General features: G+C 40.7%; 2 protein-coding genes across 3 annotated transcripts in view; both read right to left on the reverse strand.

The window, feature by feature from the left end:
- slc7a5 (solute carrier family 7 member 5) overlaps window positions 1-14,599 on the reverse strand; it is a 66,436-nt gene that overhangs the window by 24,450 nt on the left and 27,387 nt on the right. The gene's annotated exons all lie outside the window — the stretch shown is intronic.
- On the reverse strand, window positions 3,534-12,258 carry klhdc4 (kelch domain containing 4). Of its 2 annotated transcripts, none has more exons than XM_060885617.1 (12): window positions 11,940-12,258; window positions 10,156-10,247; window positions 9,996-10,074; window positions 9,775-9,873; window positions 9,390-9,526; window positions 7,885-7,977; window positions 7,149-7,311; window positions 6,832-6,901; window positions 5,333-5,541; window positions 4,835-5,240; window positions 4,205-4,333; window positions 3,534-3,815 (listed from the first exon to the last, which is right to left on the reverse strand). In XM_060885617.1, the coding sequence occupies exons 1-12, from the start codon at window positions 12,036-12,038 to the stop codon at window positions 3,643-3,645; spliced, it is 1,749 nt and encodes a 582-aa protein (XP_060741600.1). In that variant the 5' UTR covers window positions 12,039-12,258; the 3' UTR covers window positions 3,534-3,642. The 2 variants fall into 2 exon arrangements, with proteins under 2 accessions (XP_060741600.1, XP_060741599.1); XM_060885616.1 differs by having other exon boundaries at window positions 4,202-4,333; window positions 11,940-12,256.

Here is a 14,599-nt window from a genome sequence, read left to right on the forward strand (position 1 = left end):
TTATTTATTTAAATACCTTTCAGTAAGTTTGGTCTTGTCTTTATCATCTCTGAACAGCTTCACTTTGTTCTTCTTTTTCTGCTCACAAATACACCAATGTTATTGTCTTCTCCTTATCTCAGTGTGACCAAAAATAATTCAAGTCAAACCAACGTATTCTTTGTAAACCATCATCTCTGATCCTTTCTCACCCTCCGCAAAAACTGAAAGAAGCCCATTACGATTTCCATTGCTGAACAATCCTCATGGAACGTAACACAACACACACACACAATGCACAATGTCACTCTGCAGCGACCAATGGATGATTCTACAAAGTGTTCTGAATTATGCAAGTCATTATGATGTCACAGCGTCTCCTAGCAACAGAATCTACAGCAATCTTAAAAAAAAAAATTATTATGAAAATGAATTTATTATAAGTCTTTAAAATAGTTACGCAGTTCAGATTCTATAAATTGTTAGAATATTATTATTATTATTATTATTATTATTATTATTATTATTAAATATTAAACACAAATTAATTACATGAACTGATAAAAACAAAACGAAAGTGTGAGTGAGGGACTTTTTTTGGAAAAGGTCCAATCAGAGTTGATCTCGGCGCGTTGTGACGTGTGAGTGACGTCATAATCACCTGGAGACGCGTCTCATTGGGTGTCTGTCTGACAAACTATAATGAAACATCTGGGAGATAAAGAAGAGATGATATACGGGTCATTTTCACGTTTTATGTCAAGATAAGCTAAACCCATAAAAGATAATAAATACTATTTGTTGGTTTCCTCAAATTAAATCGGTTATATTACAAAATAAAGAATGCACGTTTTTATTTAATGTAAAATAGTGATGTTATGTTTGTGAACGAATCTGTTTGTTTAGGTTTTAAGCCCTAAACGATAAAGAATAATATAAAGATTAATATAATACAAAATTCCAGATTAATATTAGATATATTTAAATGTGTTTGTATTTATCCCCAATGAGCAAGTCTGAGGTGACTCAGGTGACTGTGGGGAGGAAAAACTCCCTTAGATGGTAAAGGAAGGAACCTTGAGAGGAACCAGACACAAAGGGGAACCTCATCCTCATATGGGTGACACTGGGGGTGTGATTATAAATATACAGTCTGATAAATGTTGTATTGATGAGGAGGATGTTGTCCTCAAAGACCACATGGAGACCACGTTTCCTTTTTAGTATAGCAGAGTCTAACTGGAGCTGGAACATCTCTAAATAGAATAGAATAGAAGCCTTTATTATCACCACATGTACTGTATATTTCTTTTCTTCACATATCACAACTAAGGATATCCCGACTAGATGCCTGAGGATCCTCACAGAGTCCTCACAGAGTCGTCCTCATCTCAGTGGAGGTCCAAAATCTTCATGGCACGAAAGACAGTCGGAGCTTGTACGGACAGAACAAGATTAAACCTGATTTCTTCTCTATCTTTCTACTTCACAGATACAGAAGACCTCAGATGGGAAGGATGGGCCACTGAGTGTAAATAAATCTAGTACATCATCCCAACAGAGTATTTCAGCAGCTCATTTTAATGCACAACAGACTAAGGAGGAGGTCATAGCAAGATGGATTGGCCACATTACCAGTCACAACAACTGAAGATGACTTTATCTTAATGATGGAGACAGTAGAAAGGAGGCTGACTGTTCCAAAGGAACAGGTGTACAGAGGCGGAAGGGGTTAAGGACAGGGCAGGGCTAATACACCTGAACACCAAACAATAACAAAGGCACATGGCACAGACAAACACAGTCTGGCAGAATGTCCCCCTAGAGTTCAGGCAGGGAATAGTCCGAGCCATTCCTGACAGTTATAAACCACTCTCACTCTCTCACTCATTTTCTACCACTTTTCCGAACTACCTCGGGTCACGGGGAGCCTGTGCCTATCTCAGGCGTCACCAGGCATCAAGGCAGGATACACCCAGGACGGAGTGCCAACCCATCACAGGGCACACACACACACTCTCATTCACTCACGCAATCACACACTACGGACAATTTTACAGAGATGCCAATCAACCTACTGTACCATGCATGTGTTTGGACCGGGGGAGGAAACCGGAGTAACCGGAGGAAACCCCCAAGGCACGGGGAGAACATGCAAACTCCACACACACAAGGCGGGAATCAAACCCCCAACCCTGGAGGTGTGAGGCGAACGTGCTAACCACTAAGCCACCGTGACCCAGTTATAAACCATATAGTTTTTACCACTAGGTTTTATTTCATTTAAAGTTAGGTATTCTGTATATTACAATAGTTTAACTAAATTACATGTACATCAAACCCGATACATTTTAGTCGACTAAAATCATATTTTATTTGGTCGACAAAAACTAAAACAAAGCAGATAAAATGTTTTCATTTCATCATCTTCTACCGCTTATCCGAACTACCTCGGGTCACGGGGAGCCTGTGCCTATCTCAGGCGTCATCGGGCATCAAGGCAGGATACACCCTGGACGGAGTACCAACCCATCACAGGGCACACACACACACACTCATTCACTCACGCAATCACACACTACGGACAATTTTCCAGAGATGCCAATCAACCTACCATGCATGTCTTTGGACCGGGGGAGGAAACCGGAGTACCCGGAGAAAACAACCGAGGCACGGCGAGAACATGCAAACTCCACACACACAAGGCGGAGGCGGGAATCGAACCCCGACCCTGGAGGTGTGAGGCAAATGTGCTAACCACTAAGCCACCGTGACCCCCCAGATAAAATGTGACTATAAAAAAATACTGTAAAAAAAGACTATAAAATCTGCTGTCAAAACGAGCAAGGATTCAAATGATGAAGGACTAAACAAAGCGTTGGTGCGGCGCCAAAAAAAAACCCTCTTTAAAAGCATAAGTTCCAAGTGAAATGAGTTAATTATGTAAAGATAATTGTTTTATATATATGAAATTACTTATGAACAAACACAACGTGGACATTAACGAGTTTTAATAACTCAAATTCAGATGAAGTTCACCAACAACCAAAGGAATAAACCTGATTCATTGGCTCAATAACAATTACATATAAAAATAAATAAACTATAAACCGTTGCTTCCAGCCAACTGTTATAGGTGCATTCATGGGCTTCTTTGCTTCTGCATCACTTCTCACATGAGTTTCAGAAGTCATGCTCATGCCATGCTTCATAACCTGCTGTAGACGTTCCTGATGCTAAAAACCCCATTGGTCCGTTTAATATATCTGTAATTTTCTCACATGACTATCGTGTCGCTTTAGAAGGCGTCGATTCGTCACCTTGGGGTCATATGGAATATGGTCGAGTTCATTTTTTTTATGGTTTATAAAGTGTCAGCTTTTTTTAATTAACACAGCGAGTTACATTCATCAGAGAGAACATGGCTAGGTGTAGAACAGTCGCGCTAGCTCGTGTCTGCGAATCTGTTCTTACAGAAGTCAGTGTTAGTGACGTCTAAACTATAGTTTACTTTACAACAAAAAATCATGAAACACAAGAAGAAAAAGAGACAAGAAGAATAGAGATGTTTTATTGAGCAGAAATCCTCGTATATGTCAAAGAGAATTTATAACATTTATAACTGTACACACACACACACACACACACTATAAACAGCCTCTGCTATGCTTGCTCCTCATAGAACACCTTGGCCATGGCGAGCCCCACCTTGTTGACTTTCTTGTCCTTGGCGTCGGGGCCCATGTTGGTTCGAGCCAGTCGCTGCCAGTACGCCTCGGTCCGACTCTGATACTCGCTCACGCTCTCGTCGGACTTTACAGGGGGATGTTCATCCTCTGAAACACACAAGTGTGGACATACGAGTGTTAAGGATCAGCCTTTTTTATTCCTGTAGATGTTTAAGTCATTTTAAGGGGACATTAAAAAAAAAAGAACAGTGACAGACAGGTAAAAGTCTCACAAACTACAAACAGCTTTAGTGTCTCCTTTAGCACATGGAGCTGACGGAGTGCACCGATTACTTTAGCATCATTAACACTAACCCTAACCCGAGCAGGACACTGTGCTGAGGCTGTGTTCACTGAACAAATTCGTTGACTGACACCGACACAAGTAGTAAAACATTCATGAGGCTCTTTATCGCCACCTGCTGGACACAGACTCTGGAGGACAACTTCGTATTCTTATATTTTGTTCTCCCATTTTCCCCCCCAACTCTTACCACCTTCATCATCACTCTCCTCCTCCTCCTCCTCCTCCTCAGTGGACTCTTCCTCCTCATCTTCACCTGCTTTTCCTTCCTCTTCCTCACCGTCATCTTCTGATTCCGATTCTTCGAGCCACTCTTGAGTTTCTGTAATGAAACAGGAAATCATCTGTAGATATTTCTGCATGTGTTCTGCACCTGGATTTAAAAGCTGAACAAGAAAGTGATCATAATAAACACATTTCCTGAACACATTCAATTTTTTTTGCTCATGTTTTCTTGCTAATTCTTGTGTGTATGTTACAAAATGAGACATTTTTATATGCGGTATATTTTGGGGTAAATTATTAAAATGCACCCTTTTTAAGGAAATTTAACATTTCTATAAAACGTGTGTTTGTCTAAGCTTTATGTCTGTCTGCCATATGATTTATATAACATTGTCAGTGTCCTAAATGACGTCACGACATATTACGGTGAGTTATTAATAATAAAGCAGTATGTAATTGATGTATTTTTAACCAACACGACTGCACTGTAAGCCTATATATCACATATCACAGGAAATCCTCAGACAATGATGGTGATGTGATATATTCGACGTATCGCCCCACTTGTAAAACTCTAGATAAACTAGGCTTGACGTACTGGGGTCCATCTCCACCAGCTCCTCCCACTGGTCCATCTTATGCAGGTCGAGGCAGTACAGGTCGTTCAGGGTGAACTGACGGTCTCCCACCTCGAACATGCCTCCGTACAAATACAGCTTCCCGTGTTTTACTGCTGCCATGGCGTTCGACCTCGGGGACGGCTCCACCAAACGAGCCTCCTCTTCCTCATCCTCCTCGTCCTCGTCCTCGTCCTCGCTCTCTTGAGCCGCGGGGATCGCCTGTTTTATGGTCATCACCGTTCCGTCCTCAGTGACGATCTCCTTCACAATTTCCTTCGGTTGTTCTGCTTCTTCGCCGCTCTCCTGCTTCGCTTCGTTCTCCGGTCCTCCATCTTCTCCCGCTTTCTTCCCTCGCCGCCGCTTTTTCTTCTCCGACTTGTTCCCCTGTACGACGAGCATTAAGTACACAATAAAGGCCCCTAAAGGTGGATATGATGTTAGGTTATAAGACATAAATACATAGATAGGTTTTGGACCTTGAGTTGTCCTGGGAACCAGCGGTTCTTGTTAATGTCGTACAGGTAAAGATCATTAAAGAAATCTCCCTCCAGCGTCTCCTCGTCTTCCTCATCACGCACTCCTCCAAAGAGGATGGCTCGTCCCACCGGCCCCACAGCCAGAGAGAAACCTGAGCGAGGAGGAGGCTTGACACCTGAAGGGTTCACGCGACTCCATGACCACTTCTCTATACACACACACACACACACACACACACACATACATACACACATACATACATACATACACACACACATACACACACACACACACATACATACATATACATACACACACATACACACACACACACACACACACACACACACACACACATACACACACACACACACACACTTACTGACTTATTAATGAATTATTAATAATTATTACTGACACCTGCACTTACACACACAAACTGCATCAGCATTTATTAGAAATATAACGAGTTAATATTCCTATTCATTATATTTGTTATACATCTTATGTAATTAATGTTTAAAACAATCTGTATTCATTCAATTCTATTACTATAAAAGTGTTCAATCAATAATTACTGCTCACTAAACATCCGTATTAATTACATATTAATTAGAACCTTTAATTCTATTTAATATTAATTTCACATTCATGAATCTTAATGTATAAATATTAAAGTTATGTAATTTATTAATGTATTAACTGTCATATTAATGACATTTGTAATGTTATTAAAACTGTTACGTCCTAAAACTTATTACAACTCTTATTACAATTATTACAACTCTAAGTGATATTTTATAACTGTTAGGACTTGCTGTTGTCTAATCAGGACGTTGAGTTTAAATAAAATATCTCAAAAATTAAAATTTCTGAGATTCTCATAAAGAGCTGGATTAAAAGGTGATAATTTATTCTTCTTTAATCTGGATTATTAGCGGACGTAATCTCACTTCTTTAATCTGGATTATTAGCGGATGTTATCTCACTCTTCTTGAATGTGGATTATTAGCGGATGTTATCTCACTCTTCTTTAATCTGGATTATTAGTGGACGTAATCTCACTTCTTTAATCTGGATTATTAGCGGATGTTATCTCACTCTTCTTGAATGTGGATTATTAGCGGATGTTCTCACTCTTCTTTAATCTGGATTATTAGTGGACGTAATCTCACTTCTTTAATCTGGATTATTAGCGGATGTTATCTCACTCTTCTTTGATCTGGAATATTAGCGGACGTAATCTCACTTCTTTAATCTGGATTATTAGCGGACGAAATCTCACTTCTTTAATCTGGATTATTAGCGGATGTTATCTCACTCTTCTTGAATGTGGATTATTAGTGGACGTAATCTCACTTCTTTAATCTGGATTATTAGCGGACGTAATCTCACTTCTTTAATCTGGATTATTAGCAGATGTTCTCACTCTTCTTTGATTTGGATTATTAGCGGACGTAATCTCACTTCTTTAATCTGGATTATTAGCAGATGTTACCTTGCTCCTCTTTCTTCATCAGAAACATGTCTGAGTGGATCGTCCCTTTATCCACATCCTTCTTGGCTCTCTGGTGAAAGAGTGAAATCTTTATAATCTGTAACTTCAACACTTTCTTTATGTCATGTTTCATTCATTTCCTCACTAACAACATTTGCTGTTGATTTTCTGTTCACTGTCCAGTTTACCGTCACAGTATCACAATTATTACACAATTACTATCATCATTACAATCTGATCAGGACTGATGTGATAAACTCGTCTACTCCAAAACACAAGGCTGAGAGTAACTTCAAATTCAGTCAGTAAAGACGTACAGATTTAGAGTAGCCTCCGTAGATGATGACACCTCCGGAGTCGGGCGTGGCGGTCATCTGACAGGCGGAGCGTGGTGAGGGGGCGGAGCCAGACAGGGCCAATCGGGACCAGGTGAAGGTGTCCAGGTTAAATGAGTGAACATCGTTATAGTAAATATAATCCCTGAACACACAGTGACATTTACATCATCAACAGCGACCATATGCTTTTTATTTCTTTATTTATTTTATACTTTATTTCAACTTTCATCATTTTGATATTAATAATTTCTCTGCTTTTCAAATTTTAAACATTTTCAGATTTTTCATTAATCAGATTCACCAATGGGCTCAAACAATTTTGTCATAGATAAATTGATATATAATTATTAGTTATATTATTATTATTATTATTATTATAAAAACTTTTCTCTACACACTTGTACACAGTACGAGCTTCCATTTAATCTGACATGAAGCTTCCATCAGCCTTCAGCTCCAGCATTAAAAGAAACAAATTTAAATTAATAGACAAAACTTATTTAGATGTTTATGTAAATTCTGTTCTCTGGAATGTTCCACATTTACACTGACAGCTGATTTTAACCCTTTCATGCAGTGTTCATGTTAATATTTTAGTAAAATATAAGATCACCTCCACATCTCTGAGCGCGTTACTGTAAATTAACAAGCATCTGTTCATCTTTAGTTATTTCTACATGGAATGAATAATGAAGGAGTGAATTTAGTTTAGTACCTGATGCTCTCGTGAAATCCACCAAACACAATGAGCTGCCTTTTACACAGCACCATGCGATGTCCACTTCTGCCAGAGGGGGCGCCAGGAGCTCTAAACACACACAAACACACACACGCCCCCAAGACACAAATGCCCCCAAGACACACACACACAGACACACACACACACAGAGACACACAGACACAGAGACACACAGACACAGAGACACACAGACACAGAGACCCACAGACACAGAGACCCACAGACACACACACACACAGACACAGAGACCCACAGACACACACACACACACAGACACACAGACACACACACACACAGACACACAGACACACACAGACACACACAGACACACAGACACAGAGACACAGAGACACAGAGACACACACACACACACACACACACACACACACACACACACACAGAGACACACACAGAGACACACACAGAGACACACACACTTTTTAGCAGACAAGTGAATACAATAAAGCGTCTTAATTAATTAAACTGTCTTGAAAAATGTTGGTTTGCTGTTTAAGCAGCAGAATCAATAAAACCTGCACTTTTTTCCCTTTCCAGAAAATAAATACAGCATTTTAAATGTTTTTAATAAAATTGTCTGTAAATTCAACAACATCTGTAAATTAGATGTACAGAAGTACAGTGTAACGCTGAAGAGTTTAACTTAGAAATTATTAGAAAGGATTTATTTATACAAGCAAAAAACCCTGAGAGAGAGACTGAGGAAATGAGTGAGTCAGTGTGTGAGTCAATGTGTGAGTCAATGTGTGAGTCAGTGTGTGTCAATGTGTGAGTCAGTGTGTGAGTCATAGTGTGAGTCAGTGTGTGTCAATGTGTGAGTCAGTGTGTGTCAATGTGTTAGTCAGTGTGTGAGTCAGTGTGTGAGTCAATGTGTGAGTCAATGTGTGAGTCAGTGTGTGTCAATGTGTGAGTCAGTGTGTGAGTCAGTGTGTGTCAATGTGTGAGTCAGTGTGTGTCAATGTGTGAGTCAGTGTGTGAGTCAGTGTGTGTCAACGTGTGAGTCAGTGTGTGTCAACGTGTGAGTCAGTGTGTGAGTCAGTGTGAGAGTCAGTGTGAGAGTCAATAAGTGAATCAGAGTGTGAGTCAGTGTGTGAGTCAGTGTGTGAGTCAATGAGTGAGTCAGTGTGTGAGTCAATGAGTGAGTCAGTGTGTGAGTCAGTGTGTGAGTCAGTGTGTGAGTCAATGAGTGAGTCAGTGTGTGAGTCAGTGTGTGAGTGAGTCAGTGTGTGAGTGAGTGAGTCAGTGTGTGAGTCAATGTGTAAATCAATGAGTGAGTCAGTGTGTGAGTCAGTGTGTGAGTCAGTGTGAGTCAGTATGTAAGTCCGTGTGTGAGCCAGTGTGTGAGTGAGTCAGTGTGTGTGTGTGTGTGTGAGTCAGTGTGTGTATGTGTGTGTGTGAGAGTCAGTATGTGTGTGTGTGTGAGAGAGTCAGTGTGTGTATGTGTGTGTGTTGCTTGTTCTTACTTGATCTGTTCCCAGGTTTGTGTGTTGAGGTGAAGAACCCACAGGTCTTTGTAGTGATAGAACTGTTCTCCATTAGGGGACGCAAACTCGCCTCCAAACACCCACAACTGACCCCCTGCCTGGGGCACCACCACCGCCTACACACACACACACACACACAAACACACACACACACACACACAAACACACACACAAACACACACACACACAAACACACACAAACACACACAAACACACACACACACACACACACACACAGAGAGAGAGAACACACTTTACTGTCCTGAAACTGAACACAGCTTCACCCTTCACTGTTACACAGCACAGACACTGGAGACTCCTTCCACACGCGATCAAACAGTAAACTTCTCCATTCGGATGTTACCTGGTGAGCGCAGCGGCGTGGAGGAGGGTTCGGGATGTCGGATTTTACCCATGAATTCTTCTTTATGTTGTAGAAGAACAGGTCGTTGTACAGGAAGGTCTGAAATTTAAAAAAAGGTGTCAGGTAGAACTAAATATTACAGTTACATTATGTAATGGTCCAAGATTCCAAGATGGAAATGAATCTGTTGCTCGTGTCAGAGATCTTTTCCTCCATTTGACCTTTTTCCCGTTGAAGAATTCTCCACCAAACAGAATGAGCTCGTCTTTTTCAGGATGTGCGCTCAGAGATGCGTTCAGCCTGAACACAGCACACATCACACATTATAAACATCATACAGTCACATGTTTCAAAATGGGAAGAAGCTTTATTAATGTGCACCTCGGAGACGGAGGAGGACACACGGTCTCCACAACCTGCGTTTTCTTCGCATCCAGTAACTGAAACTCGGCGATTAGAGTCTCGAGATCCTCCTGTTAAAAAACACAGGAAACTGAACAACTAGATTTATTACCTGTCTGGAGATTTTGTGATCTTATAATCTTATATGACCAACAGCAATGTTAAAGAAATCAACCCTACTGCTACTGTGAAGAAGAGGAAGAGGAAGAAGAGGAAGAAGAAGAGGAAGAGGAAGAAGAGGAAGAGCACATTACACTATAGCAGCAACAAAGAAATTAAAATAATCAAAAACATAAATCTAATAAATTGAAGAGAATTGACATGAACTAAAGGGTTAAATGTCACATCTGTGTGTGTTTAATGGAGCTGAAACATCACAAATGTTTGTATAGAAATTATTAGATATTTTTATTAATACATTCATTTGTAACTGTAATTATTTCAGTAATTACAGTTAATTACTTTTCACTAAAAAGAATAAAAGTCTGCAGATCTGATAACATTCATCACACTAACACAGGATCACATTAACACAGGATCACACTAACACAGGATCACACTAACACAGGATCACATTGACACAGGATCACATTGACACAGGATCACATTGACACAGGATCACACTGACACAGGATCACACTGACACAGGATCACACTAACACATTTATCACATTAACACTAACACATGATCACACTAACACATTTATCACATTAACATTAACACATTAACACTAACACTGACATGATCACACTGACACAGGATCACACTGACACAGGATCACACTAACACATTTATCACATTAACACTAACACATTCATCACACTAACACAGGATCACATTAACACAGGATCACACTAACACAGGATCACATTGACACAGGATCACACTGACACAGGATCACACTGACACAGGATCACACTGACACAGGATCACACTGACACAGGATCACATTAACACAGGATCACACTAACACAGGATCACACTAACACAGGATCACACTAACACTGGATCACACTAACACTAACACATTAACACTAACACACTGACACTGACACGGGATCACACTGACACATTTATCACATTAACACTGACACATGATCACACTGACACAGGATCACACTGACACAGGATCACACTAACACATTTATCACATTAATACTAACACATTTATCACATTAACACTAACACTGACACAGGATCACACTGACACAGGATCACACTAACACAGGATCACACTGACACAGGATCACACTGACACAGGATCACACTGACACAGGATCACATTAACACAGGATCACACTGACACAGGATCACACTGACACAGGATCACACTGACACAGGATCACACTGACACAGGATCACACTGACACAGGATCACACTGACACAGGATCACACTGACACAGGATCACACTGACACAGGATCACACTGACACAGGATCACATTAACACAGGATCACACTAACACAGGATCACACTAACACTAACACATTAACACTAACACACTGACACTGACACGGGATCACACTGACACATTTATCACATTAACACTGACACATGATCACACTGACACAGGATCACACTGACACAGGATCACACTGACACAGGATCACACTAACACATTTATCACATTAACACTAACACATTTATCACATTAACACTAACACATTTATCACATTAACACTAACACTAACACTGACATCATGATAACACACTAATGATAAATAAATCAGGATCTTTATTATTGCCAAAGTCACTTCTCACCTCTTCTTTTTTCGATCTCTTTGAAACCTTTTTCTCCATTTTTGCTGCCGTCTTTTCTGCTCCCTTTACCTTCTTGTCCTTTTTTCCCTTTTTGCCCATTTTTATCTTTTTAACAGACAAAAATTCGCACTAAAAACATCCACATGGACTATTTCCGGAAACAGCGTTTTCTTCGGTGGTGGTTATTCTTCTTTGACTCAGATTCTGCTATGACAGATTACTAAAAAAAAAAACATCAAACACAGACATAATTACAAAATTTAATGCACTTATATTGTTTACTGTATAATAAACAAACGCACAAAGATTCAACCAGACAGCGGGAAATTCCACACAACATTATTGTTGAATTTCTTTAAATACATAATTGACCTGCAGTGCCGCCTAGTGGACCGGAGGCGCTGCTGCTATCAGAATTAGTTTGTTTACACTCTCACTCACTCATTCATTTTCTACCGCTTATCCGAACTACCTCGGGTCACAGGGAGCCTGTGCCTATCTCAGGCGTCATCGGGCATCAAGGCAGGATACACCCTGGACGGAGTGCCAACCCATCGCAGGGCACACACACACACACACACACACACACACACACACACTCTCATTCACTCACACACACTCACACACTACAGACAATTTTCCAGAGATGCCAATCAACCTACCATGCATGTCTTTGGACCGGGGGAGGAAACCGGAGTACCCGGAGGAAACCCCCGAGGCACGGGGAGAACATGCAAACTCCACACACACAAGGCGGAGGCAGGAATCGAACCCCAACCCTGGAGGTGTGAGGCGAACGTGTTAACCACTAAGCCACCGTGACCCCCAGTTTGTTTACACACAAGAAATTTGGTTCCAGCTGTTGGTGACTCTCCAAAGTACAGACATAACACTATACTACACATTTAGCTTGAACTATACAAGACAAAACAAACAATGAGATACAATATAGACATTATGAGTATTAAATATGAATACAGAATATATGACAGATCAGTTATGTACATAAAGTGTGAGAAGTGCACGGTAGTGCAAATAACAATATTGTGCAATATTATGCGTTTTGGTCAGTATACAGCAGCAGTAGTGTGTGTAACGTACACGAATGATGTGATGACTGACAGTTCTGATAATGCAGTGCTTATAGATATGAAGCAGTGAATATAATTATGGTGAGGTGTTAATCAGGGTGATTGTCTGGGGAAAGAAACTGTTCCTGTGTCTGGCAGTTTGGGTAAACAAAGTTCTGTAGTGCCTGAGAGAAGGGAGGAGCTGAAAGAGGTTGTCAAAGGGTCAGTAGTGATTTTTCCTGCCTGGTTTCTGGTTCTTGTGTCATACAAGTCCTGGGGGGTGGGCAGGGGGGCACCAATTATTTTGTTCTGCTGTTTTTACTGTGTGTTGCAGTCTGTTTCTGTCCTGTTCTGTTGCTGCACCAAACCAGATGGTGATGGATGTGAACAGGACAGATTCAACGACTGCAGTGTAGAACAGCAACAACAGCTCCTGTGGCAGACCAAACTTAGGCGTAGAAAGTACATCCTCTGCTTGGCCTTTTTGATAATGTACAGTAGTTTATGCTGGACTCCCATTTCAGGCCTTGGGAAATGGTAGTGCCCAGAAACTTGAAGGTCTCCACAGATGACACAGAGCTGTTGGATATTGTGAGGGGGAGTAGTGTTGAGGGGTCTTTACTAAAGTCCACTATCATCTCCACGGTTTTGAGGGTGTTTAGCTCTAGAATGTTCTGACTGCACCATAGCACCGTGCCGCTTCACCGCCTGCTGGTATAACGACTCGTCGCCATCTTGGATGAGACCGATGAGCGTAGTATCATCTGCAAACTTCAGGAGTTTAACAGTTGGGCCACTTGAAGTGCATTAGTTATAGAGGGAGAATAGCAATGGAAAGAGGACACATCCCTGAGGAGCGCCAGTGCTGACTGTCCAAATACTGGAGGTAACACCTCCCTCACATGCTGTTGTTTCCTGCCTGGTGATCCACTGACGGATGGCAGGGGGTATAGTGAGCTTTAGGAGTTTGGAGTGGAAAATTTCCGGAATTATCGTATTAAAAGCCAAACTGAAGTCGACGAACAGAATCCATGAATATGTCTCTGGGCAGTCAAGATGTTATAGAATGTAGTGCAGCCCAATGGTGACTGCGTCATCCACTGATCTGTTTGCTCGGTAGGCAAACTGTAGGAGATCCAGCATCTGTTCTGTTATGTAGTCATTCAGGTTCCTTGGGGATGATTGTGGAGAGTTTAAAGCAGGAGGGGACTTCACACAGCTCCTGTTGAAGATATGGGTGAAGATAGGAGCCAGTTGACCACTAAGTCATTAGTATATAGTTGCATTAAACTCTCCCACAAACTGTATGCTTCATATACAATCCCTTACTTTATAAAACAACATGGATTAATATGTGATGGCTGGTTTCCTTATCCATAATAATTTGATTTTAACTCTAATACACTAATTAGGAAAACGTTATTTTCCCTGGCCAATACTTTTGATTTCCAAGCAAACTTTTATTTTATTTTCAAATATATCCTCAGATAGACTATATTATAAAATGTGTGTATTTGTGTTTACAAAGATTATTCCCCTTCTGTTCACCTCACTTTGATCAGGTGGATCATCTCTGCAATTAAAAACGTA

Source organism: Tachysurus vachellii, chromosome 13 (genome assembly GCF_030014155.1).
Source record: "Tachysurus vachellii isolate PV-2020 chromosome 13, HZAU_Pvac_v1, whole genome shotgun sequence".
NCBI lineage: Eukaryota > Metazoa > Chordata > Actinopteri > Siluriformes > Bagridae > Tachysurus > Tachysurus vachellii.

Coding starts and splice junctions, on each gene's coding strand:
- klhdc4 (XM_060885616.1), bottom strand. CDS start 12,038: ATGGGCAAAAAGGGAAAAAAGGACAAGAAGGTAAAGGGAGCAGAAAAG. Junction 9,874..9,995: donor AATTCTTCAACGGGAAAAAG/GTCAAATGGAGG, acceptor TTTAAATTTCAG/ACCTTCCTGTACAACGACCT. Junction 7,978..9,389: donor CAAACCTGGGAACAGATCAA/GTAAGAACAAGC, acceptor GTGTGTGTTTAG/AGCTCCTGGCGCCCCCTCTG.